This window comes from Rana temporaria, chromosome 2 (assembly GCF_905171775.1).
Source record: "Rana temporaria chromosome 2, aRanTem1.1, whole genome shotgun sequence".
NCBI lineage: Eukaryota > Metazoa > Chordata > Amphibia > Anura > Ranidae > Rana > Rana temporaria.
The window spans coordinates 223,323,593-223,349,275 of record NC_053490.1 but is presented as its reverse complement, the minus strand read 5'-3'; the positions used below and the strand labels follow the sequence as shown (position 1 = coordinate 223,349,275).

The 25,683-nt window shown below is 38.9% G+C and overlaps 1 protein-coding gene across 2 annotated transcripts in view; it reads left to right on the top strand.

Annotated features, from left to right (window-relative positions):
- DMD (dystrophin) overlaps positions 1–25,683 on the top strand; it is a 2,981,380-nt gene that overhangs the window by 2,314,051 nt on the left and 641,646 nt on the right. For both annotated transcript variants that reach the window (XM_040336499.1, XM_040336500.1), the window contains one exon: positions 6,854–7,000. In XM_040336499.1, the coding sequence (XP_040192433.1) occupies positions 6,854–7,000 (147 nt within the window). The remainder of the gene's footprint in view (positions 1–6,853; positions 7,001–25,683) is intronic.

The following is a 25,683-nucleotide window of genomic DNA, read 5'->3' as shown; positions in this document are numbered from 1 at the left end:
AAGAGGGAATCTACAAAGGCTTATAGTAATTATAGTAGTGTGAGTGGGCAGTTGTGTGAAACTGAGATAAGTGATTGTAGAAACGTAACTGTATGAAAATGCATCCTCATGAGAATTGATTTGTGGGATGTGTTGAGCTTGTTGACAAGGTGAATGCTCTAAAACTGAACTAGAAAAAGATAATAAAAAACATTTTTTTTTTTAGAAAAGAAACACAAACATCAAAATGATAATGAAACAAAACTTTTTTGTGTAGAGTGCTGAATTCAGGTTATGGCACACAAATTATTGTTGTACTGTTTTTTTTAAAACAAGTTAGGATTCAATATGTACAGTATATATATACAGTATATATATATATATATATATATATATATATATATATATATATATATATATATATATATATATATATATATATATATAATGTTACAAAATAAAAGCTATATTTTAAGATTTAATATCTCAAAGCTATGATAAGAGTTAAGTAAGAGTTCTTTTGACAAGAATTGAAAGCTTCAATATAATAAACATTTATTAGAGCTTATACAAAGTCTAATCTAACACACAGAATCTATCTATAGTCTCAAACAAGACCGTAGGTTAAAATACATACATTTACATGAAGGAATATAGAGCATATTCCTCTAAGACATTAGATTACAAGCGTGTGCAGTTGCTACATGTAAGTATAACATGCCTATACCATGGTTACCCTTTTAAGACCCATCATTTTAGGCCATCTCTCCATCAAGTCATCCTTCCATAAAGTGAGTCCCCTCTCCCTCTGCAGTCGAGTATATCTCTCTATGCTGATGTCCAATTGGTTGGCCTAGCTAGGATCAGTATTGGGCGCATCACTCCATAAGTCGGCCCCCTTTCATGCAAATCCTGGTGACTATATTCGGGCAGCAGATTAAAGGGAACTTTCCCAGGGTTAAAAGGGTGGGGCTATCTTGATTGAACATCCCAGCATGGGGTCCATCACATAAGGTGGTTTAACTCACTGACTCTGTCATGTCTGATAACGAACAAAGGCCTTTGCTATGTGCTAAATGCCATGAATTAGCAAGCTAAATGAACAATATACTCTGTACTCTTACTGAAATGTCTTCAGCCACTACTAAGAGAAATATATTCATAATTACAATATATATATTTATTCATATATAGACACAGCTATATATATATATATATATATATATATATATATATATATATATATATATATATATATATACATATACCCATATCTATATTTAGATTACCCATGCATTGTGCATTGTGCATTTCAAAGAAAAAAAATCCATGCATTTTACTGAAGAAAATGGGCAAGTGTAGGTATCCAAATGCAGGTATCCAACAGCAGCAGGGATGACCAGATACACACAACACTCATGCAACACCAGCAAAAACTGAACAAACAGCCTAACTATACTAGACTATATAATGTGTAAAGTGATACCGCGCTCAAGAAAAATACATCAAACATAAAAACACAAATATCCAAAAATGACTGTGAAATCAAAAAGGAGTAACCAGTGAAAATGAATGAAGAAAAATAGTAATAGTCAGTAATATATGTGAACATAAATGAAGATAAAGTCCGCTTAGGTAAAAACAAATAAATATAATGAATGTCTGTCTTCAGATGATAGGTAGGGAGACCGCCGCTATGACCAAGCATTAGTTGTTAATGCGAAATGCGTCAGCTGTCTATCCCACTGTATGCTGTTGTGTGCTGTGCATTTTTTCCTTTTTACAATAAAGAGCACTATATTTTTCAACAAGACTTTTTGGAGTGCGGCTGTCCATCCATTCTCCCACCTGCTTAATTCTGTCTTCAGATGACCTGTAATAGACTGGTAATGGTTTCAGGAATGGTCCATAAAGGATAGTACACAATAATAAGTACACTGGAACGATGAGGAATCCTCCCAATAGTCTCCCAGAACTCTCACCTTAATAGAATGGTAATAAGCATAAATGGGTCTCAACTGGATCAACCTCAGGTTTTTTTATTCTCTCCTCCTCCCCTTCCTGCTCCATTAACCGTTCGATCTTCCAGCTGGTATAGCTCTCCTGGTTTGGAGTGATTAATTCCTCCCCATACAGGGCAATAATCACTCCAAACCAGGAGAGCTATACCAGTGACCAATTTTTAGGCACTTTTTCACTCCTCAGTGATTATTATTACTATTTTTTCTTCATTCATTTCCACTGGTTACTCCTTTTTGATTACACAGTCATTTTTGGATATTTGTGTTTTTATGTTTGATGTATTTTTCTTGAGCGCGGTATCACTTTGCACATTATTTACTATTGGTGCACAGTGAACACTATTAAGATATCGCTGCTGAGATATCAACACACCCCTTCAATCATTTACTATTTACTCACAGTAGCGTGAGAGAACATCACCCACTTTAGATTTATACTAGACTAAATACAATGGAGGCAAGCTCACCGGAAAAGGGCAAAATCAGGACTGGGAACAAGGGGAGTAGAGATGGGGAAGCCGGATACAGGGTAATGAATGCGGGGTACAAAATGCTGGATGTAGTGTACAGGATATAAGGCAGAGGATATGAGATCCAGCAGGGAAGTGGCTCACAGGCAAAACACTACGACACAGATATCAGTTAAAATAGGGATTATATACCTTTCCAGTATACAGCTTCAGGAGGAGCCTACTTACCTGGCTGCTAGAAGACACCCTCTAGTGGCCATCAGAACTGTGCTCTTTGGTTCTGGCAACTACAATGCCACCAGCAGGGGATCAAAGTCTCAACAGCTACCACCTACCCCCTGAGGAGTGGCCTCTGGATGCTCCACTTTGCCTCAAACTTAAAAGCCTGTGTGAGCGAGATTGCAAGATTAGTCCAAGAAGGTCTCCCATCATCAGAATCGGAAGACTTTCCAGATTTTACTTAAACCTGCCCAATAGCCCAGCAAATGGCTAGATGCCTCATTGCCGGGGTCTGAAAGCTGACTAGTTACCTCACTGCTGGGGTCTGGAAGCTGGTTGGGTGCCCCTTGGATCAGGTTATTTGTAGGCACTACACTTGAAGCTTGCATTTCCAATTATCCCAATGCTGAGATCCTATGGGTCATCTGAAGGCTTAATACTGGAGTCCTTAACTCATACAGGTACCCTGATACCTGAGTGTGCAATCAGAACTGGACATACTAGACAGGTTGCTAGAAATTGCATTGCATTTTAACATCCACCCCCTTCCTCTTAGGGAGTGGCCTCTGAATTCTCCACTTTTCCTCAAATGTAAAAGTCTGTGTGAATAACTCTTGTGCAAGATTAGTCCAAGAAGGTCTCCCAACATCAGTGTCTGCAATCTGTTAAATAGCCTTGCAATTAGCTAGATGCGCCATTACCAGGGTCTGAAAGCTGACTGGGTGCTCCACTGCTGAGGTCTGAAAGCTGGCTGAGTGCCCCATAGATTAGGGCCTTTAATGCACTTGAGGCTTGCATTTCCACAAGCCAGCAAACATACTAGTGGTGGGATCCCAAAGGCCATCTGAAAATTTAACACTGGAGTCCTTAAAGTGATTGTAAATGATTACCTTGTAAATCAACCCATTCAGTTTAAAATAGAAAAGCAAAAACATTTGTATATAGATATATAACATTATAAATACCATTATAAACACGCTTTTTTCATAATCAAAAGTTCAGCCCGAGCATAGGCTGTTCACCCATTCCGCGAACACCCGAATTGTCAGGGCATTTAACCATTTGTTCGGCCCGCCAAATGCATTTGCACTGTGATGTTGAAGTGGAGACAGATAGAACAGGTCTCTGTTCATTGCTACAAGTGAGTTAGTGTGCTATAGTGTGCTATTGAGATTATATTGTGTGATTCTACAGTGTAGAGTATTAGTGCTTCAGTACACTTTTACTGCAGTATATTGAAGTTTGTCAGTTCAGGGCTGCTGATAAAGGAAGCATGCATTGTACTGTCACCATTTGAGGAGTCTACCAGGATGGTGAGCAGTGACAATGCATGTGTCAGTGATGCAATCCCTGTTGTGTTAGTGCTGAAGCAGACTCTGCATGGCTATATGGGTGGGGCACATGAGGAAGAGGAGGACTTAATTTCCTCTCAAGGCCTGCTTTATGCAGACATCATTCTTGCATTGCCACATAACACACATGAGGAGAGGGATGAGCAGGATTATGGAAAGGCTAGTTTTGAGGCTTCTGTTGGTCAAAGCAGGAGCATTGGAAAAGTTGGCCTCCTCAGTGATGCCTTTCAATTTTTTTTCGTATTTCTCAGTGCCAAGGGCTGCTAGCTACCACATCCCATTGGCAACATCTGCATCATATGGTGGAAGATTTTGTAGGGGCTAAAACAGTCGTTGATCCACTGGATTACTGGGTCATGAGAATATACCACTGGCCAGAACTTGCCCAGTATGCATTTGAGCTGCTGAGCTGCCCTGCATCCAACATGCTTTCCAAACGGGCTTCAGTGCTGCCAGAGGTTTTGTGACATATAGCAACAGTGCATATATAAAAGATAGTGCAGCGCTAATAAAGTCCATCAAATAGTCATCCCAGTGATGTTCAAATGGTGACAAGATGCAATCACATGCAGGTGATGAACTTGGATGAAAGGAACACCTCCACCAATAACAGAAATGGCTTCTCACCTCCCAAACAGGACCCTCTGTTAGACAGGGTCAATTGCGTGTTCCCATAGGGATATATCCAGGCAGTACTGCAACAACAATAAATCCAAGACCAGGAGCTCATATGTACAGGAAAACGCCAAAGGGAAGTGGATCCATTCATAAAAAAAGAGGACATACCATAGTGCTCTCCATATATAAAAACAGTTTTAATGAAATAAAAATTTTAAAAACTCACAATCATAGGCACTAATCCAGTGCCAGGATGTACAGCGAGGAACTAATGTAATAGTGGACAGCTGCGGGTGATGTCACGTCGTATCCCTACGGTAGGGATACGACGTGACATCACCCGCAGCCGTCCATTATTCCATTAATTGCGATGTTCGAAAGTTCTGTCGCAAACCAAACAGGGGGTTGTAGGTAGAGGATAAATGGAGGATAAGTGGAGTCAAACTGGACAGTAGACAGGGGATCATTAGCCCCAGGCTGGATAGCAGGTGGCATATCAATGGAGCAACAGGCATGGAGGTAGGCTGGACTTAAACAATTGGTGTGAAGGCGGGCTGTACCAGAACAACTGGTGTGAAGTTAGAATGGACCAAATCAGCAGGTATGGAGGCAGACTGGACCGGATTAGGGGGCATGTAGATGGACTGGATCAGATCATCGGGCATGGCGATGGACTGGATCAGATCATCGGGCATGGAGACTGACTGGATCAGATCATCGGGCATGGAGGCAAAATGGATTAGATCAGGGGGCATTGTGGCAGACTGGACCGCATGACAGGCATGGAGGAAAGACTATATAAGCAAGCATGGAAGCAAACTGTACCAGATCAACAGGGATGGAGGCAGACTGGGTAAGATAAGCAGGCATGGAGGAAGATTGGACCAGATCAGTAGGCATAGAGGCAGACTGGATCAGATCAGCAACCACTGGAACAGGCTGGACTGAACCAGTTGGCATAGGCCGAACTGGAGTTAAAGGCATGGAGTTAGGAACTGGCTGAACAATAGTTGAGACAGCTGTGAATAGTGGCAGAATTGTATTTGTTGTAAAAAATCTTTCTCTCTTTTTAGGTTTGAACACTGGAATCATGCAGGTGATAGCAGGGCCATGGGCAGATTGTGCAGCTGATGGGGGAGTAGTAACAGTACTGAGAAGTGGTGGGAAAGAGGAAGAAGTTGCAGAGGCAGATTTTGAGGGGTTGCTAGGGGTAAGAGAATGATAGAGGGAGCCTTCAATAGATTAAATGCAGGGAAGGTACAGCTAGTGGGAACAGGATATTGATATGCAGTTGGAAGTATGAAGTACTTAGTAGCAGCAGTGGTTGATAAGGATAACAAAGGGTAACAAATCAAGGGTTTCTTTTTTTTAGAGGCAGGGCTGAATTGGTGTGAATTAGCTGAAACTGGGGATAGTATCTCTGACCAGGACCGGAGTAGAGGCTGAACAAAGTTTATCTTTTTTTTAGTTTATCAAAGGACTATATACCTTTTCAGTAGCCAGCATCAGGTGACAAGTAACTTCAACAGCTGACACCAAGGCTTCTCTGAAATGTGAAAGTTGGCTTTCTTGAGCTTTGCCGTGGTTCAGTTTTGAGGGGCCTGTGAAAAAACACTAGTAAAACTACCAGAAACTGAAAAAAAATCATTTTGAATGGTGTCCCTTTGTCTCAAAGGGAGGTATGTTAAAGGGTTAGTAGGGATAGATTCTATCTGTCGCCAAATTTTAGTGCTCTTAAGGACTGGATTTTCTCCCCATGTTTATTAAATTTGACATTTTATTAACTGAGACAGTCTTCCACAGTCAGCTGTAAACAAACTTCCTTGTGTGTTTCTTTGGAGAGTTACTATGAATTACAATGAATTCTCTGTAAGAGTTTATGGAGAAATACCTTCAACAGCATACACCAAAGCTTATCTGAAATGTGAAAGTTGTTTTCCTTGAGCTACAGGGGGGAGAAGTGCTGTTCTAGGGTCCTAGGAGCTACGCTGTAGGATACAAAACCCACCTACTGTACCAGAAACTGAAACAAAAAACCTTTATGGATAGTGTCTACATTTTTTGCAATATGACTTTACATAAAGCAAACAATATGTCCTTCTATATCTGACCTACCTTTCTGAAATTCTGTTTACTATGCGTGATATTTTGACTGTTGTTCTGATTCTTATTTTGGTGTATATTCTTTACTCAGGCCTTCCGAGCAGAAATAGCACCAATTAAAAATAATGTAAATCAAGTAAATGATCTTGCACACCAGTTCACTGCAACTGATATCCAGCTGTCACCATATAACCTCAGTCATCTGGAGGAGTTGAACACAAGATGGAAGCTCCTGCAGGTAAACATTTCTTGGATTAAATTTTTTAAAGAAAATCGCTGCTGTTACATTTTGTTTGATGTTGTCCCTTCTGTTTAGTCATGCGGAGGAATCATAGACTCTTGGATTGAGATTTGAAGTGCCATTTAAGGTATCATTAAAATGGCCAGGGATATATATGGATTCAGAGAAATTACAGAGATTGACATTGTATATTTTAAAACTATTAGTAATTATAAAAGAAAAATGTGCTTTCAGTCCATTAAGAGAGGCAAAGCAGTAGGTGGTTGTTTTTGTTGTTTCTTCATTCATAATTAGTTTCCTGTGTTGGGTGTGTTCTATAGTTTTAGTATTCACATACAAACCTTAATTTTCTTTGAACAGAGAAATATGTTTTTTGAAGTGCCAGTGTGAATCGATTAGAGATTCATATATTGTTATTATGAAGGTTATTAGTAAGCTGTCTAAAAGGTGGGATATCCAAAGAACATTTACACTGAAAGAATGAACAATCATACTGTTATGACTCACATAGTACTATGTTAGATTACCAAAATAATTTCTACAAATATTTGTGAATGAGCATTAAAAGTCACTCTGATGTGTAATACAAAAGTCATACTGTTGCAGGGGTCCCTACATCTGCTGATTCCAACATACCATTCCCAACATGCAGTGCAACCGTGTGAATAGCTTAAATGGAAAATAAACAAAAAAGTATCAAACTAGGAGGCAGAGCAGTATGATGTCTTTACACCCGGAACTCCAGTAGCGGCCATCTTACATGCTGTTTTCATAGAAGTTTATTCTTATGGAGGCAATCTGTTTTTATATTAAAGGTGATGATTTATCTTGTGCACTGGAGTTTATAGTGCACCTGCTTTGTAAGGAGCTTTTACTCCTTTTAGCTTATTAAAGTATTACGTTTTACCTTACTAAACAATGAGAGTTTTTAAGTTTTTACCCACTTGCTATATGGGCTAAATCCTGAGTCCCAGGATAGATAGATGATCTGACAGAGGCTGCTTGGAATCATACTGCCCAAAAAATGCTCAGTATCTGGGAAAGCTTAGTAGACCTTACCTTAGTGTAGGTCAATTTGTGAAGTAAGAAGCTACAGTGACAGTTGTTGGGCACTGTGGTGGAGCACCTTTGTTGCTATAGTAAGCGGATTAGATATGAATTATATATATATATATATATATATATATATATATATATATATATATATAGCTTTTTTCCTCAGAAAAATACGATACGTTACGCGGCCGCAAATGTACATGAATCTGGCCCTAAGTATTTATTACCTTACACACACAATATTTGTTCAGGCATCAGAGTCAGAATTAATTTATTAATCTATGATATTGGCCAAGGGTTGTTGCTATTATGTAGTGTCAGTGCCGATCCTGACCTCCCTGGGGCCCTAAGCAAAATCACATGGCACATTAAAAATGAGAAGCGGGGGGCGCTGACGACAGTGACATGTCACATTAAAGAAAGTTGAGAAGCGGGGGGGATGGGGTGTTCTGCTGTCGGAAATGACATCTTACATTAAATTGAGAAGCAGGGGGTGCTAACTTCTTACCTCTTCTCCCATGCAGCCAGCAAGTTGAGAAGCAGGGTGAGGGGGTGAAAATGACTTTAGTCATTAATTTAGTCAGTAATTTGGGGGGCCCTTCGCAGCTTTGCGGGGCCCTAAGCGGCTTGCATAGTGAGCCTATAGGGCGGATCGGCCCTGTGTAGTGTATATGCTGGCTGTTGTACATTAGCCTTTATTTTCCTTGTCGTGTTCACTTCAATAAAACAATAGAGCTTTTTTTTAGAAAAATTATACTGTTCCTGTACATTGTGATTTGTTATTAATGTCATGATAGGCATGCTTGTTTCAAATTAGTGACTGAAAAGTAGTGAAGTCGTTGGTTCAGTATACCCAGACAACCACACCACATATTTATTTTAGCAATAACATTTAGTAAATAATCTTTTAAAATGTGCTTTCCTTAGTTGTTACTACATCACATTGTATAATAAATTGGTGTACATTGTATAATACATTGATGAATGCAAAAGCCACATCTTATAAAAAAACAACAGAAGTAAATTTAAACTCTAAACTAAGATTAGATGACAATCTAGGCTATATTGCCCTAGGTATGCTTTAATCCATGTTAAATTAATTTACAGATAACAAAAAGCGTAATCAGTCTGGATTGAAAATAGCATAATTGTGTTCATCTACCAACCCAACTGTCTTTCTGCCCTTTTCTCACTTCTTAAATTAATACAACATTATTAATGTATTTTTAAAGTAATTTATTGACCATCCTACTATAATTCTTTCCTGTGAACTGCACAAAGCGCTAGTTATGTTTATTCAGTGAATAAATGTGTAACGTGGCATTGGTCCCAGATCTATGCAGGCACCTTTAGATGGAAGGTCAATCAATCGCAGCTCTTGGACTTCCTAGAAACCTCTCGAGGAACCCTAGGGTTCCATGAATCCCTGACCAAGAATACCTGATCTAGAGGAAAGCAATTAAAATAATGGATAACATAAAAAGTCCATGGAGGTTTTTTTTTGTTGCTAGAATTGAACCTGTGACCTCAGTGCTGCAGTTCAAGAGTGTTAAGCCACATTGCCATCTTCCTTGACATTTATTCTAACCATTCCCAGCACATACAGTTGAATGTGTAATCACTGTGACGATGAAAACATCTGCCCTGAACTGTTTAAATGGGAAAAAAGGTGACCAAAATTATTGTAACAACACATGGAATGTGGTAACACATAGGTTATCATCACTCTCAGTAAAAATGGGCCCTTACATCGCACATAGATCACAGATTTCTCCTGACAATGCCTTTATATTCCTTTTGTTCAAGAAATTTGGCACTTTCTTTGTTTAGGCATCATCCAGTAATCATAGCTTACTACCTATGATGCTGGCCCGGGGTTGATGCTATCATGTAGATCTTGATTGCTGAGTAATAGACTTTGTTTTGTTTGCTTTGTATACTTACTTTTTTTAGAAGGGTAATGTTGCTATACATTGTGATTTGACAATAATTTGGACATCAGAGCTGTTTAATGGGCAGCATTTTTTGGTCAGTATGTTGTAATTCAAATACAGTGCTTATTGACAGTCCTTCATGGAAACTGGGCTTCTTGTTCAATCACATCTTAGTGCCTCGCTGCCATTGTATGTGCACTGAAACAGCTTAAGGGGTTTGCATAACAGCTCACATAGATTCTAACTCTATATTGCTAACCATCAAAACCAGCAGACAGCTGTAGTTGCAAATAAAAAAAAAAGTATTTACTGTAAGCTTACAATCCCCAAAAATAAATATTTTATAGAAAGATAAAATGACAACCACATTATCTTGTAGAAAAATTTACCCAAGTAGAGCACTTGATTTTTACTTTGCAAGGTCATTCAGACTCCATTACTGCCATATGTAAAATACTACACACTCAACTCTTCATACAAGCATTATTGACAGAATGGGACTCTGTATAGTCCTTAAATATACAAATATGAGAAACAAAGTGCATGAGCAGTACAATATTCTGGTCAGGGTGCCTGTTTCTCATCTCTACACATTTGAAGAACCTACAAAGCATACATGGACCCTGTCAAGCAATGGAGGCTGTATACTATTTACTCCAATATGGTGGTAGGGGGGACTGGTCCTATGCTGGTGTGATAAGTGAATCACTTGAATGAGTCTGGATGTTAAATTGCTCACAAATATTCCTTCAGCCATTATTTAATAGTAGATGAAGGAAAATTCTATAACTAGTTGAAAGTGTAATATATATATATATACACACAAAAAAATGGAAATGTATTAATACAACATTTTAAACATTAGTAAAAGATTCCCAAATGGGAAACCACAGCAGAAAAACATATGTACATGTATCATAATATTGTACAAAAATTATGTCACAAGTGGTATTGCCCCACTATACATAGATATACCATCCATACAGATTACAGATGATGATGAGTAGTGGGTATAGCCAATGCATTTTGAAATGTGTATACATTATATTCTTCTTCAGAGACTGATACCACTTCTGAAAATATAGAGTAAAGTATAGATACATTTTAGAATCCAAATAAATTAATATCATATGAAACAGAGAATTTTTTTCAAACTATCCAACTTACATATCAACTATATTATTGGAGAGAGCATTCCCTCAGCACTGATGACCATCATAGAATTCTGCAGAAACAAGCCTTCCATCACATAAAGGGGTCATCACATGTTTAAAATGTTGTATTAATACATTTCAATTTTTTTGTATATATTTACTTTCTATTTCTGTTCAAATGTCCTTAAAAATCCCATTCAGAGGTATTTACACGTTTAATATATACAGGGATGATGGCAATTTACACGCCAACCTGCATGAGTCTAATAATGTCATATAGTATATAGTTTAGCTTAACCAGAGGGCACTGCTCTTCTGGCTGCTCATAATAACAGGATATAATTACAGGATCTTTTTTCTTCTCCTCCAGTAACAGTAGTGGACCACCCTCAGTGCTGCATAAAATAGCATGTGAGCGACATTTTGTGCAACATTCCCCTGTGAGCCTAGGCTCCATGATAATGCATCTTTAGGGAGTGTGTCAATAACAACCGGGGCTCACAGAAAGTTAGTTGAATGACTGGATAATATGCAAACAAACAAAACATATATAGATAGATAAGTTTGGCTTAACCACATCAATAACCGCATATTCCAGGCCATTGTTTTAGATTTCAGTGCTGTGATAGTTTGACTAGCAATTATATTGTGCGAAACAAATTTGTTTTTATCATTTTTTTAGGCATAAAGAGTTTTCTTTTGCTGGTATTTAATACCCATCAGGAAACCATATGGAAACACTATGTAGTATAAAATATATTAAACAAAAATGTTAGGACAATACAAACACCCCAAGATGACACCTTTATGGATAATTAACAATTTATTAAGGAAATTAAGAGATATGCTGCTATAAATTTGGTTAAAGTGCAATTAGCCTTTAAAAGTCACCCACTGAAGCCAAGTGCAAGTCTTCCGTTATTAGGGGCAAACAATAATTTGGAGGACAAAATTCCATTGCATAAATATGTCATAGATATACCCAAACCATTTTAAACTAATCTAATCCACCCCCCCCCACCCCCTTCATCAGTGATCATTGGAACTTCCAATCCCCTCCTCCCAATAAAGATACCATAAGATTAGTGATGAATTGAACTTTAACCACCACCACCATGAATTGCAGCCTTCCCCAGCTGCCTTTATCTTCCCCTGTCCTGCGATCAAGCACCAATCCTCTTTTTTTCCTCCATTGTGAGAGGAAGGGGTGGGCACTCAAGTGTATACAGTAGTATTGGCCATCACAGAAATCCAAAGGCACAGTGCCACTCTCAGACAAAATGTCTATCCTAAGGTAGCACAACAGTATGAGCACATTTACAGGGTAATTACTTCTATTTTGTAATGTAATATTATTTTTTAAACAGTAATTTTATTTTTTAACAGATAAAGAACTCCAAATGTTACCCAAATATCTGTGTAAAATCAAATGTTCTTTTAAAAAAACAGGGGGGGGGGGATTTCTGCTGTTCCACACAGAAATATTGTTTTTGAACAGCTAGTCCCCTAAGAAACATATGCTGCCTATATATCTGCAGAATAAACTGAAATTATAAAAACATGCTACACTTGCTTACCTTTCAATTGTTTGTGTAAGACCAGCGTAAAACCCTTTCAAATTAATCCCAAAACCCTGACGCCAAAAGATGCAATACTGCTGAACATATGTTTCTTTTGTCAGTAGTGCGATTATACCTCTGAAAATTAGACAAACTGGGATTTTAAACTTCCAGCCTTGAGTCTCTTATTATATTCATTACACTGGTAATAGGGTAGGGATAGAAAATTATTAACAACATAAGGTTGTACTTTGCATGAAACAGTCATAAACTGTGCTTTTACCCAATGCAAAAATAAAAAGACGGAGAAATTACATTTATTACACGTTGAGATGTGCCTGCTTTTTATGATAAATGGGTATAATAACTTGGGGTAAAGAGCACTGGTGTGTAGTAGTAATAGCAAACGATTACAAATGTGCTTTGGCTTCTAAAAGTTAAATTCTACCTGATCACCACTGGTTACTGCATAAATAGACCGGATTTACTAAAGTGTGACAAGAGGTTATTACACTAGGTGTAAAATACCCATTCATGTGGAGGGGAATTTAAGGTGGCCCTGTCATGATGGAAGTGCCACACTTGTCACTTGTCTGACTTAAAGTGTATTTTCATTTTTTTATTACCACATTCACTTTTACTGAGGTATTTTAACATACAACGACAAGAATTATGGAGTACATAAATTAGCCTTGCAAGACACATTGGTGGCCATACAAACAAGAATATACTAAAAGCACAGAAGCATAAATACGACAAGAATTATGGAGTACATAAATTAGCCTTGCAAGACACATTGGTGGCCATACAAACAAGAATATACTAAAAGCACATAAGCATAAATACAACAAGAATTATGGAGTACTTTAAACAGTATTATACACAGCATTATGTCTTTCCTGGAATTATATAATATAGTCCGTATCAAGGATTATTTCTGGAGTAGCATGATGACCAACTTTTCCAAGAAACATCAAAGGACATAAATAAGTCAGACCGAAGGGCTAGTAGCTTCTCAAATGAGTATAACAAGTGGACAATAGATATTACTTTTGACAAATTGGATGTCTGATCATGTGTTTTTTCACTTTTGTAGCCAAAATGGCATAATGCCTATTTTATTCAGTATGTATGAGGCCCTGTACACACGAATTGCAGCAGAAACTCGATCGGAGCTGAATTCTGCCGAGAAACCCGGCCGTGTGTACACTTTCGACCGAGGAAGCCGATGAGTTCCTCGTCGAGCCAAATAGAGAACATGTTCTCTATTTCCTTGTTGTTCAATGAGGAAAGTTGGCTCGCCGAGATCCTCGGCGGCTTCACACAGAACTCGACGAGCAAAACGATGAGTTTTGCCCGTCGAGTTCCTCGGACGTGTGTACGGGGCCTTACATGTTCCCGTTCACAAAGCAAACTTAAAAAAAAATGCAGCTTACTTTTTTTTCCCATACATTTTTTACTTTTTTATATGCTCTCTCCTCTGGTAAGAAAAAGTCCTATTTAGTTCTCTTTATGAGGGGGCTGGGCAGCCATGCTTGCCATAATAATCCCTGTCTCTGTACTGTGCAGGGAGATCTTTATTACCAATTGTAACTAGATCCGACCAATGGTAACTAGATTTGACCACTGTCTGTCCTGACAAAAGTATAAAGCCTGGTGTGACGAGATCCTTCCTCGCCCAGGTCCTGCTCTCCCGACACTCCTCTGCTACCAGTGAGTCAGCTTGCAGATTGCAGCGTCTGATGGTCCAGTCATCCAAGGTTCCGGGGTTCGAACTACAGCTATGTGCCATTCAGACCCATTAAGAACAAACACCAGGCAGGCTGTATGTAAGTTCAAGCAGGACTCTTTATTTTCAAATACACAGCACACTTTTATACAGAATTTGGAACATCCCACTCCCAACAACCGCTTTCCTATTGGTCAATTGTAAAGTATCCAGTCTTCACTCAAGTCCTCCTTGACCATGCAAATGAGGACTTGAAATAGTCAACAGGGATTGGTCCAATAGCTTGGATAGAAAGACTTGTGTATTGAGACAGAAGCCCCAGGGGGTAATCAATGTACACAATAACCCGGTCTACTTAATTACTACCTCTGAGAGGTTACATTGCTTTAGACAATAGAATGCTAATTCAATGCTCCTGACAGGAGGCTTCTGACCTTTAGAACAGTACAAAGGCACTTAGCATAAACACTTACATCTTCAGACGGGCTGTCTCCGACAGAAGACACCCACACCTGATAATCACAAAGGCTTTAAACAGGCTTATCACATAATGGAAATGTCTCAATATAGCTCAGTAACCACTCCATTACTCCAAGGTCCATGACACCTGGGCTTCTTGTATTGTATGTTAATGAGACAGACAAGCTGGGTACACACTATGAAAATATCGGAAAAATAATTCAGTATGAGGCACGATCATTTGATTTTCGTATAATGTGTACACAACTTTCGACATCCATTTCAGATATTCCAAATTAAAATTTCCAAAGGGAGAAACTCCAAAATGTTTCTTGAACGTGAACAGTATGAATGATTCCTGTTTAATGTGCACTGTTTTCGTACGGTTTTTGTATGAGAAAAATCAGATACGAAAGACTGCGCATGATCAGAAACAATAAACAACAAAAAAAAGCCTTTTCACACTAGAATTTTTGTACATTTTTTCCATCCTCGGTTCTGAGTCGACTTACTGTGAAACAATCGGGGAAAACCGGACGTACATTCGCCCGATTTTCTTACAGTGTGTACACACTTTTGGAATGACTCACTCTGACATTGTTCAAAAAAATCTTGCAGTCAGCCATGACACCCCATGATGCCTTCTCCTGAGAAGCATTTAAACGTTAAGAATTATTTTAAATATATATTTTTAGGCATGCTGTATGAATGGGAGCACATAATAAACATATAGTGGGGATTTGTCAAATATGATGCACTTTAAATACTGTTAAGTCTCAGACTCAGAACAAGTAATGCTAAATGAGTGTCAGAATTATTTATCTATTCACTTGTTTTGGGTCAGCGACTCAGACAGCAATGGAGTCAAAGCATCAGCATGACAGCTAGAAAACTAGCAGTCTCAAAAGTCTCTAACTATGGCAGCCAATGTTATTATTTCATGATAGATTTCCTTCAGAACAAAATTGGCTTATTTTTATACCCAACTGCTTAAACCTTTGATCCTTGCATTCTCTAATGGTGCAGGTGATGATTAGAAGTATATTAAATAGGTACAGAGGAGTTTGTGGGATTTTTAAGGTGCAAGTAAGATACAGTGATCTCAAAGAATAGTATACAAATATTTTATTTAAACAGAGATAAAAAAATTCTAAAAACAATTATGGCAAGCACATAGAACATAGTTTTTATGGATACAAAACTTTAGATGGATTTCCCAACATGTTTCGTCCAACAGCCTGGGCTTCCTCAGGGGAAGTTGTCCATTTGAGGTACAAGCCTTCATGGTCTTTTAAAGGCAACGTATACTACAATCAATAATAATTCAGGGGGTCTGCAGCCATCACAGAAAACCAAGAACTACAGGTGACCATAGAGGGCATTCAAGGACCAGAACAAAGTTTGCAAGAAAGCTTAACAAACAGGGACATAGTTTCTCCAAGGCAAGATACTTGTGTCTAGGACTGGTATCCTGCAGTGGCATGCGTGTCCCTGTGGTTTATCTATGTTTAAATCAAATATGTGTATAACAGTCGTTGCGGTCACTGTATCTTACTTGCATCTTAAAAATCCCACAAACTCCTCTGTACCTATTTAATTAAGAGATGTGATGCTAAAAATAATGATTTGTCTGTGGCAAAAAATCCATAAGTAATATATTAGTTATTTGAATATCCTGTAGCTTACCTAACACAAAAGCCCCCTCTAACATTAACATTGGCTGGCTAAACCTTTATTAATCCTGAAAATAATGTTTAAGTTTTATCAGCATCCATAACCCATAACCTGTAACTTACCCCAATGCTTTACCCCAAACCCAATGCCTAAAGTGTATCTAAACAAAATAAAAACAAAAACATTGTAACATATTGCAGCTCACTACTAGTCGTGAATATGGTAGCTTTTTAATTTTCTGTTTCCATGGAGGAGCAGAATTGTCACCATGGGACAAAAAGTACATTAATAGTAATATCATCGGGGTGAAAGTAAACAGATATATCACAACACTTTCAATAATGTATTTAACAGAATAAAAAAGAGAAGAGTTCTTTGTTAGGGTTTACATTTTGTTGTAAGCCATACACCCCAATAGATTCTGAACCTTTCTTACTAAAAAAATGTATTTTCCTACTAAACATTTGTCTGTAATATTTTCTTTGACACAACTACTGAAAAGGTATGCTGATCAGGAGTTGTGTAATAATGCTGGCTTCCTAATGTAAATTAGAAACATTCCAAGTTAGTCAACTAGTATTTTTAGAAGGAGATCAGTGATGGCAGCCTATATGTAGTGTGTTGCTTTGCCATCCATTGTGAATGCCAATCAATACAGTTTGCAGTGTAAGCCCACAGCCTACCACAACAAATAGAATGAATTTTTGACCTGTTGTAGTGCATTGGATGACTGCATGTACGGAATGGGCTGCTTTACAGTAACTCATGTTAACATACTGCAAAAGACTGCAAAAGTGTGAATCAGCTATCAAATCCTTGCAGCTCTAAAGGAAAAATAGCAATGTCTAGAAATGAAAATAGTCGCTAAAATGATCTGTGACCCATGGCAAGTTTAGTATTTTTTGGGGATACAGCACCAAACACATTAACTGCCTGTTACAGTGTGTATCCCATGTCTTTTAGGCTGCTGCTTCATGTAAAATCATCATTTTATTCTGTTGGATACTTCCCAGAGTGAAGATCTTCGGTGCTATAGGGGTTAACAGCTGTCAGTGTAAAGGACTTTTGCTGCTCGACTGCCCCTTCATGTCCCTTCTGCAATTAAGGGCTCATGCACATAGGGCAGCTGAAAACCTTTTCTGAACGCTGGAAACTTGGCAGCTTGAAACCAACTGTGAAAAATGCAAGTTTTACAGATTTTACATACGAGCATTTGAGTTTAGAAGCGTTTTTTTTAAAGATAGCCTGAGAAGACCCTCCCAAATGCGAACAATGCATGAAAAACAAGTAAATTATTAACAATTTCAGCCATTCTGTAAGGGAAGAGAGAGCAACAGCAGAGAGAATAGTGTGCTTGTAGATAGCTGTTTTGTGTTTTCACTATGGATCCCATCATGAGCATGCACCCCCATCTCCCTGGCAGAAGGATCTCATCTTCTGTGTGGAGTGGACTGTCACCGGTTGCGCCTGGCTGCTGTTGTCACCCCAGCGAGGAGAAGAGCTTATTGTTCTGTTAGCGATACTTCAAGCACCTCTAGCTCGGAGCCTGGAGGTGGGATTCCATCAGCGCTTATGTGTCCATAAAGCTTTTTATTCACTATATTGAGGTGAGAGTTCTGTGAGGACTGAGCAGTTGTGTGAAAGCACAGGATTTTCTTGGTGAAAGTTCAGTATAAGGACTTTATTTATCCACTGATATTTGGACACTTTATTGGATTGGATATTTGGACACTTTATTGGAATTATTTGTTATTCTTTGATTGACTGATTTGCACTAGTTTTGCATGAGGCTATATACAGAGTAACATGGATTTTTAATATTTTCAAAGAGTATCAGAAATGTTGTCCCCTTTAAAAACACTTATAAACGCCAATGCGCATAAATGCAGTTTACCGTGGTTACACAGTTACAAACATTTGGCATTTGAAATACCGGTAAACTACATTCCTGAACATGTTTTTTTTGCTTTCAAAAAAATGCATGTAACCTCAACTGCATCTAAACTCCTATAAACTACATGTGCACATAAGATAACATAGAGAAGAGGGCAGGGACTGCTGGAAAAAAAAAAAAAAGTCCAACTGCTCCTAAACTTAATTTTAGTAGCTGTAGTATACATGAGGCCTAACAGAATTTGCACTATACAATGCATTCCGTGAAAGGAGAAGGAGTAAATAAATTACAGGTTTCCCCTGCTTGTTCACAGAATGCACTGCATTGTGGGTCAATAATAATACAAGTTCTGTCAATAGTGAAGGGGGCAGGAAGTCCTTCACGCTCACAGCAGCTACTGTTAACCCCTGCAGCACAAAAAGTTTCTCTCTCTGGTTAGCATCTGCATGATTAAACACTTAGGCCCAGATTCTCGTAGGAAATACGATGGCGTATCTCCAGATACGCCGTCGTATCTCGTCGTATCTCTGAGTCTGAGCTGTCATATCTTGGCGCCTGATTCAAAGAATCAGATACGCCAAAAGTTCACAAAGATAAGACCAGCGTAAGTCTCTTACGCCGTCGTATCTTAACTGCATATTTACACTGGCCGCTAGGGGCGTGTACACTGATTTACGCCTAGAAATATGTAAATCAGCTAGATACGCCAATTCACGAACGTACACACGTCCGTCGCATTACAGATACGCCGTTTACGTTAGGCTTTTCCCGGCGTAAAGTTACCCCTGCTATATGAGACGTAGATGAGGCGTACCAATGTTAAGTATGGACGTCGGAACAGCGTCAAATGTTTCACGTTTTACGTTGTTTGCGTAAGTCGTTTGCGAATAGGGCTGTGCGTCATTTTCGTTCACGTCGAAAGCATTGGCTTCTTGCGGGTTAATTTGGAGCATGCGCACTGGGATACTTTCACGGACAGCGCATGCGCCGTTCGTAAAAAAGCGTCATTTACGCGGGGTCACATTAAATTTACATAACACACGCCCACATCTTCCACATTTGAATTAGGCGGGCTTACGCCGACCTATTTACGCTACGCCACCGCAACTTTGGTTTGAGAATACTGCACTTGCCTGTCAAAGTTGCGGAGGCGTAACGTAAATAGGATATGTTACGCCCGCACAAAGATGCGCGCTTCTACGTGAATAGGGGGCCTAAGTATAGTGTGAAATGCATCAAATTTCCAGTGTGCTGTGACTTGTATTGCTGTGTTGGATTTTACAATAAAGGCAATTTTATTTGGAGTGCGGCTGTCCAGAAGATATTCTTCCTTTCTTTGTCTGGTTAGCATCTGCAGTCATGAAGGAAAGACATGGGATACACACCATTACAGGAAACAAATGTTGAAAACAAATGTCTTTGATGCTGTATCCCCAATAAAGTTACAAAATTTTGGCATTAAATTTACTAAAGGTAGCTTAATAAAATAGAAATTCCATAATCCTAAAGGCTACCATTGTTTGTTTTAGAGAAATAACTCATATAAGATTTATCCGTGTTAAATAACTAAAGTGGAGGCTGTTCAATTGAACATTCATTGTGAATATTCTCTTTGCAAAGTGAATGTTCACCGAGTTTGTAAATTAGATGAAGCTTTGTACACCTCAATCAAACAATCATGTGCTTGCCACAATTAAGTTTTTTCCACCTTATATACAATTAGATATTCAAAGTGAATATAGGGGAATCTTGTTGGCTAACATTCACCTTCCATAGTAAACATTCACTGAACTCTATGGGCCAGATTCACAGAGCAAGTATGCCGGCGTATCTACTGATACACCGGCGTACTTTCAAATTTGCCGCGTCGTATCTTTAGTTTGAATCCTCAAACCAAAATACGACGGCTTCTGGCTTCGATCCGACAGGCGTACAGCTTCGTACGCCTTCGGATCGTAGGTGCAATACTTCGGCGCCCGCTGGGTGGAGTTCACGTCGTTTTCTGCGTCGGTATGCTAATTAGCTTTTTCCGTCGATCCACGAAGGTACGCACGGCCGTCGCATTCTCTTACGTCGTCGCTAGTCGGCTTTTCCCAGCGTATAGTTAAAGCTGCTATTTTGTGGCGTATAGATAGACTTGCCATGTTAAAGTATGGCAGCCGTTCCCACGTCGAATTTAAATTTTTTTTTTTGCGTAAGTGGTCCGTGAATAGGAGAGGACGTAACTCACGTCTAATTTAAAAAATTGACGTCGGTGCGACGTCATTTCCGCAAAGCACGGCGGGAAATTTCAAAACGGAGCATGTGCAGTTCAATCGGCGCGGGGAAGCACTTAATTTAAATTTATCACGCCCCCTACCCTCCCAATTTGAAATACGCGCCGAGAGATACACTACGCTGCCGTAACTTACGGCGCGAAATCTTCCTGGATTCGACTTAGAGCCAGGTAAGATATGGCGGCATAGCGTATCTCTGATACGCTACGCCAGGACAATTCTATGTGAATCTGGCCCTATATATTTAGTAAAGCAATCCCATTATTTAATTATATATGCATGTAATCTTCTGCCCTGCTTCTAAAATAAACATGCCAAAAAACAACCTTTAGTTAGATTATTTACTAAATAATAAACTGTGTTCTATTGTATGTTGTAATTTAGAAATCAAGATTTTATATATGTCCTCAAAGTTCTAATTGAATCTCACTCCTGCCTATTTCTCATTAATTCACAAAACAGTTTTTTTTATAATTAGCACTGCAGTTTACTGCTTGCTTTGGCAGTACCTTCTAAGATAGTAAAGTGGCATCTTGAGGGACCTGACAAAAAATTACTTTAAAACCTTAAATTAGAAATTTAATTACAAAGCAGAGTTTGTAAACTAGATGTATGTTTGGTGGTACAGCACATAAAACATTTCAATTATATAGTGCCGTAGAAAAGCAGCTTTATAGAATATATTTTGTAAAAGTACAGTAAAATACAATCTGTTTTATACGACATGCTGTTTGTTTATATTGATACATAATTTTACTATGTAAAGTACAATTTATTTCATAAAAAAGTAAGAATTTATTTTTTTGCCTAAATTTCATTAACTTCACTTTTGGATTCTGATACAGTAAGAAATGGTCTTACTCTGTATCAGGTTTTCATTATCTGTGTCCAAGCTGAGAATTCTCTCTCTTTCCTGTCTCCCATTCACAATCAGATAGCAAAAAAATATATATTTTATGAGTGGGGAATACAGTAAACAATGTAACAGATTTTCTAATAGCGTAAGTAAGGTTTTAAAGGATAAGATGACCTTTGAAAACATGTTCCACACATTTTTTTTAGGATGGAACATTTAACATGTTCCCAATACTGCAGTCGTGGGCCCGATCCCCCTTGTGACAGCAACACAGGGAGAAGTTGTCCGTACTAGCTGTCAGCTTTTGAAGACAGTGCAGCTTCGCCCACACGGGCATGTCATTCATACAGAGAGCTTTGTGTATGAATGAACATCCTGACATCTTTTGTGGCTGTCGGCTTGTAGTTCTCAATGAACTACCATGGCGCTGTAGAGTGCAATGGTAGTTCATTGATTCTTCTTGTCAGTGTATCTACCTGCCCGTACGGGGGGTATGGGCACACAGATACACTGACAGGTCTGCAGGTGACCTGCATGGCACCAGCGATCTTCTGATCCATTGTGCAATTATTTACAGGCTCCAAAAAACAAATAATAAATGCAATTATTTTTACCTGCAAAAAAATGTGCATGTATGTATTCTGAACTTAAAGTGGAGGTTCACCCTATAAAAAAAATTCTAACACTGCATCCAGCCCAGTTGTGCATATAAAATGACACTGACCTTTTTTTTTCTTTTCCGTAGATAGCGTTTACCCGTGGAATTCACCGCGGCTTCCGGGTAGGGAATCCCGCGGGAGTGGGCGTTCCTATTGTCATGCCAATTGATTGACATGCTAAATGACGGCGCACACAGCACGTCACGACTTCCCGAAGGAAGCTCGGGTCGGCTCAGCTCTATTCGGCGCCGGTGCGCAGGCGCCGAATAGAGCCAAGCCGACCCGAGCTTCCTAGCATGTCAATCAATTGGCATGTCAATAGGAACGCCCACTCCCGCGGGATTCCCTACCCAGAAGCCAAGGTGAAATCCACGGCTAAACGATATCTACGGAAAAGAAAAAAAAAGGTCAGTGTCATTTTATATGCACAACTGGGCTGGATGCAGTGTTAGAATTTTTTTTATAGGGTGAACCTTCACTTTAACTTTTAATCACATGTCATGATTTTTTTTATTGTCTGTGTCCCATGGGTGAAATTATTCTTAACTCCCTGTTCCACTTAAATAGTGCATTTAATACAGCACTACTCTTAGTTCAGCACTGTAAAATCTGAAAATAAAAATCTGTATTATGTCCTGATTTTTTATACTGTACAATCTTCTCATTAAGCTTTTGTAAATATCAGGAATTGGACTATTAAACAATAAGAACCTAATGTATGTGGACACACAGCAGTGTGTATTACCATAGTGTTTGTGCTCTCCTTTAAAAACTGGACTGGGGACCATTCTGAAGTGTATAATCATGGGGGGTTATTTACTAAAGGCAAATCCATGTTGCACTACAAGTGTAAACTACAATTGCAAAGTGCATTTGAAATTGCACTGAAAGTGCACTTGGAAGTGCAGTCACTGTAGATCTGAGGGGGACATGAAAGGAAACTAAAAAACAGCATTTTAGCTTGCACATGATTGGATGATAAAATCAGCAGAGCTTCCCCTCATTTCAGATCTACCCCTCAGATTTACGACTGCACTTCAAAGTGCACTTCCAGTGCAATTTCAAGTGCACTTTGCACTTGTAGTGCAAAGTGGATTTGCCTTTTGTAAATGACCCCCATGGTCTCACTTGGATGTCATGGCCCAGGAAACAGAAAGTCTTGGTAACTAGTTAAGTGTGTTTAATGTGATATGCATCGTTCATTCTCTTGAGAAATGCTTTCTTGTCTGCTGAAAGGAGATAGATGACATTTTTATTTTTTCATATACTTTCAATTAATGAATACATCGAGGATAATTGGGGATAAATATAGATGCTGTATTTCTTGAGGATAATTATTATGCAGTACCTTCTGTTGAATCCCATGGGGAACTCAACTGTTCTGCTGCCTTAGGTGATATCTAAAATGCCCTCCCACTCCTTCATCCCTTATATAAGTTCATGTAAATATTTTGATCAAATAGTATGCTCTACTAAAGCCAAATGAGGATAGTTTAATTAGTATTGTGTCTGCTAGGTAATTAATACACACTTTGAATGACAGATAACGCACTAAGAATCTCTGTGGTTACTCACAGTTTATGAATCAATTGATGTAACGTATGAATTATTGTATGCACAGTGTTTAGCACAACCACAATAATCTTTACAGTGCTTGAGTACCATCTGAGCTATAAAACGTGACCACGTTATGTCAGTTACACAGCTACAAGGAACAAGGTGAGAGTAGGAGAGTACAGAGAGACAACCCCCCCCCCAGTTTGCTTCATATACTGTCCAGTCATATGATGGGGGCATGGAGGTGACCAGGTTGTGTTACTTAACAAATATAAGTAAGGTCACCAGATGGCTTTGCTGTTTGTAAGTGCTATGTAAATCTCTGGACTTGATAAGAAAAAATTAAATATTTGGTATGTAAGTCAGCTCTAATATTTGTATTTCAATATCTATTAAACTGACGTTTGACTTTAAACCGTGGAGTTTTTTTATTCATTTTGATTTTTAAACATGAAAGGTTTATTTTTTAATTGATTCTTTTGGCATTAGTCCATGACTGCAAATGGCTTTGGAGACGTGTTTTTACATTCTATCTACAGAGGTCTTGGACATTTGCAAAAGCATTTCTCTTTCTGAATTAAGCATTATTCTAATATACAGCATTTTAGAAGACATGACAAGGCTATTTGCAGCGCCAAAGCACTTTGTAATCCACAAGCTAAAAAAACGGGTCACCGTGACTTGTGCCTGTTAATAAAACAACTGACTGCCATTTCCAAAAACATATTAAGTCTGTGCCATATACATAATCAAGTAAACTCATGCAGACCTTTTCAAAACCATAAAAACTGAACAAATCTGCTTTGAAATGTTTAATGCAACTTAAATACTGTAACTATACACATTATCAGATTGGTTAATTGGAGAACTAAAATAAAATTGACTACATTCAGCATTGATTTAGATTAGTATGTGACAATATGTTATGATGTATGCTAAAAAATATCAATATGGTAGCTTCATACTAGAGCAAAAAAAAATGGCAATGAATTAAGAAAAAATAAAGATTGGGGCGTGGCCTGAGATGGCGGCTTGAGTACAGAGCTCCGACACCTAGTGCTTCTATTTCAGGCTTTCTTCAGCGGGAGAGCTCAGGATTTGGGCAGTGAGGATGCCATAGAGCAGCATTTCAGACACCCACTCCCAAATGGACACTGCATGCAGCTGTGCCAGAATATATTGGCGATGTTCTGCACACAGAAGTCTGTCTCCCAGGCCTCCCCTCAGGCCTCAGATTAACATGCTGCCAGCCATGCTGTTTCCTCAGACTCCATGGGAGCAGGGGGGCTGGCACTATCCATACACAGCCCTCACCGCTGCTCAGTCTAGCCAATTTGCAGCTGGTGGCATTGGACATTAGAAGCACTTTGTCAGCGGCAATTGCAAACCTCAAGATGGATCTGAGAGTGGTGGCTTCTCACTTGGAACACGTGGAGTCTGTAGCCCTGACTCATGGTACTGCTATCCAGCAGGTGCAGCGGGCTTCTAGTGTTCATACACAGCAGCTGATTGACATGAATCACCACCTAAAGTTTTGGATAATAGGGGTCTTGGAGGAGAAATCTATGCATTAGAGGGATTCCTGAGTCAGTGGAGGGTTCTCGGCTACAGTCTGTTGTGTGGGAAATCTTTAATACCTTGTTGGACAGACCACCAGACACACCTGTGGAGATGGAGAGATTTCACAGAGCACTCAGACCTAGAGGTAGGGAAACTTATCCCCATAGGGACATTATTTAATGTTTGGTTAGTTTTACACAGAAGGAAGTACTCTTGTGCTTGTCATGTAATCATGGTCAATTGCATCATGAGGGGGCACACATTCAAATATTTTAGGATCTATCTGACCTCACTCTCCAACATAGGAGAGATC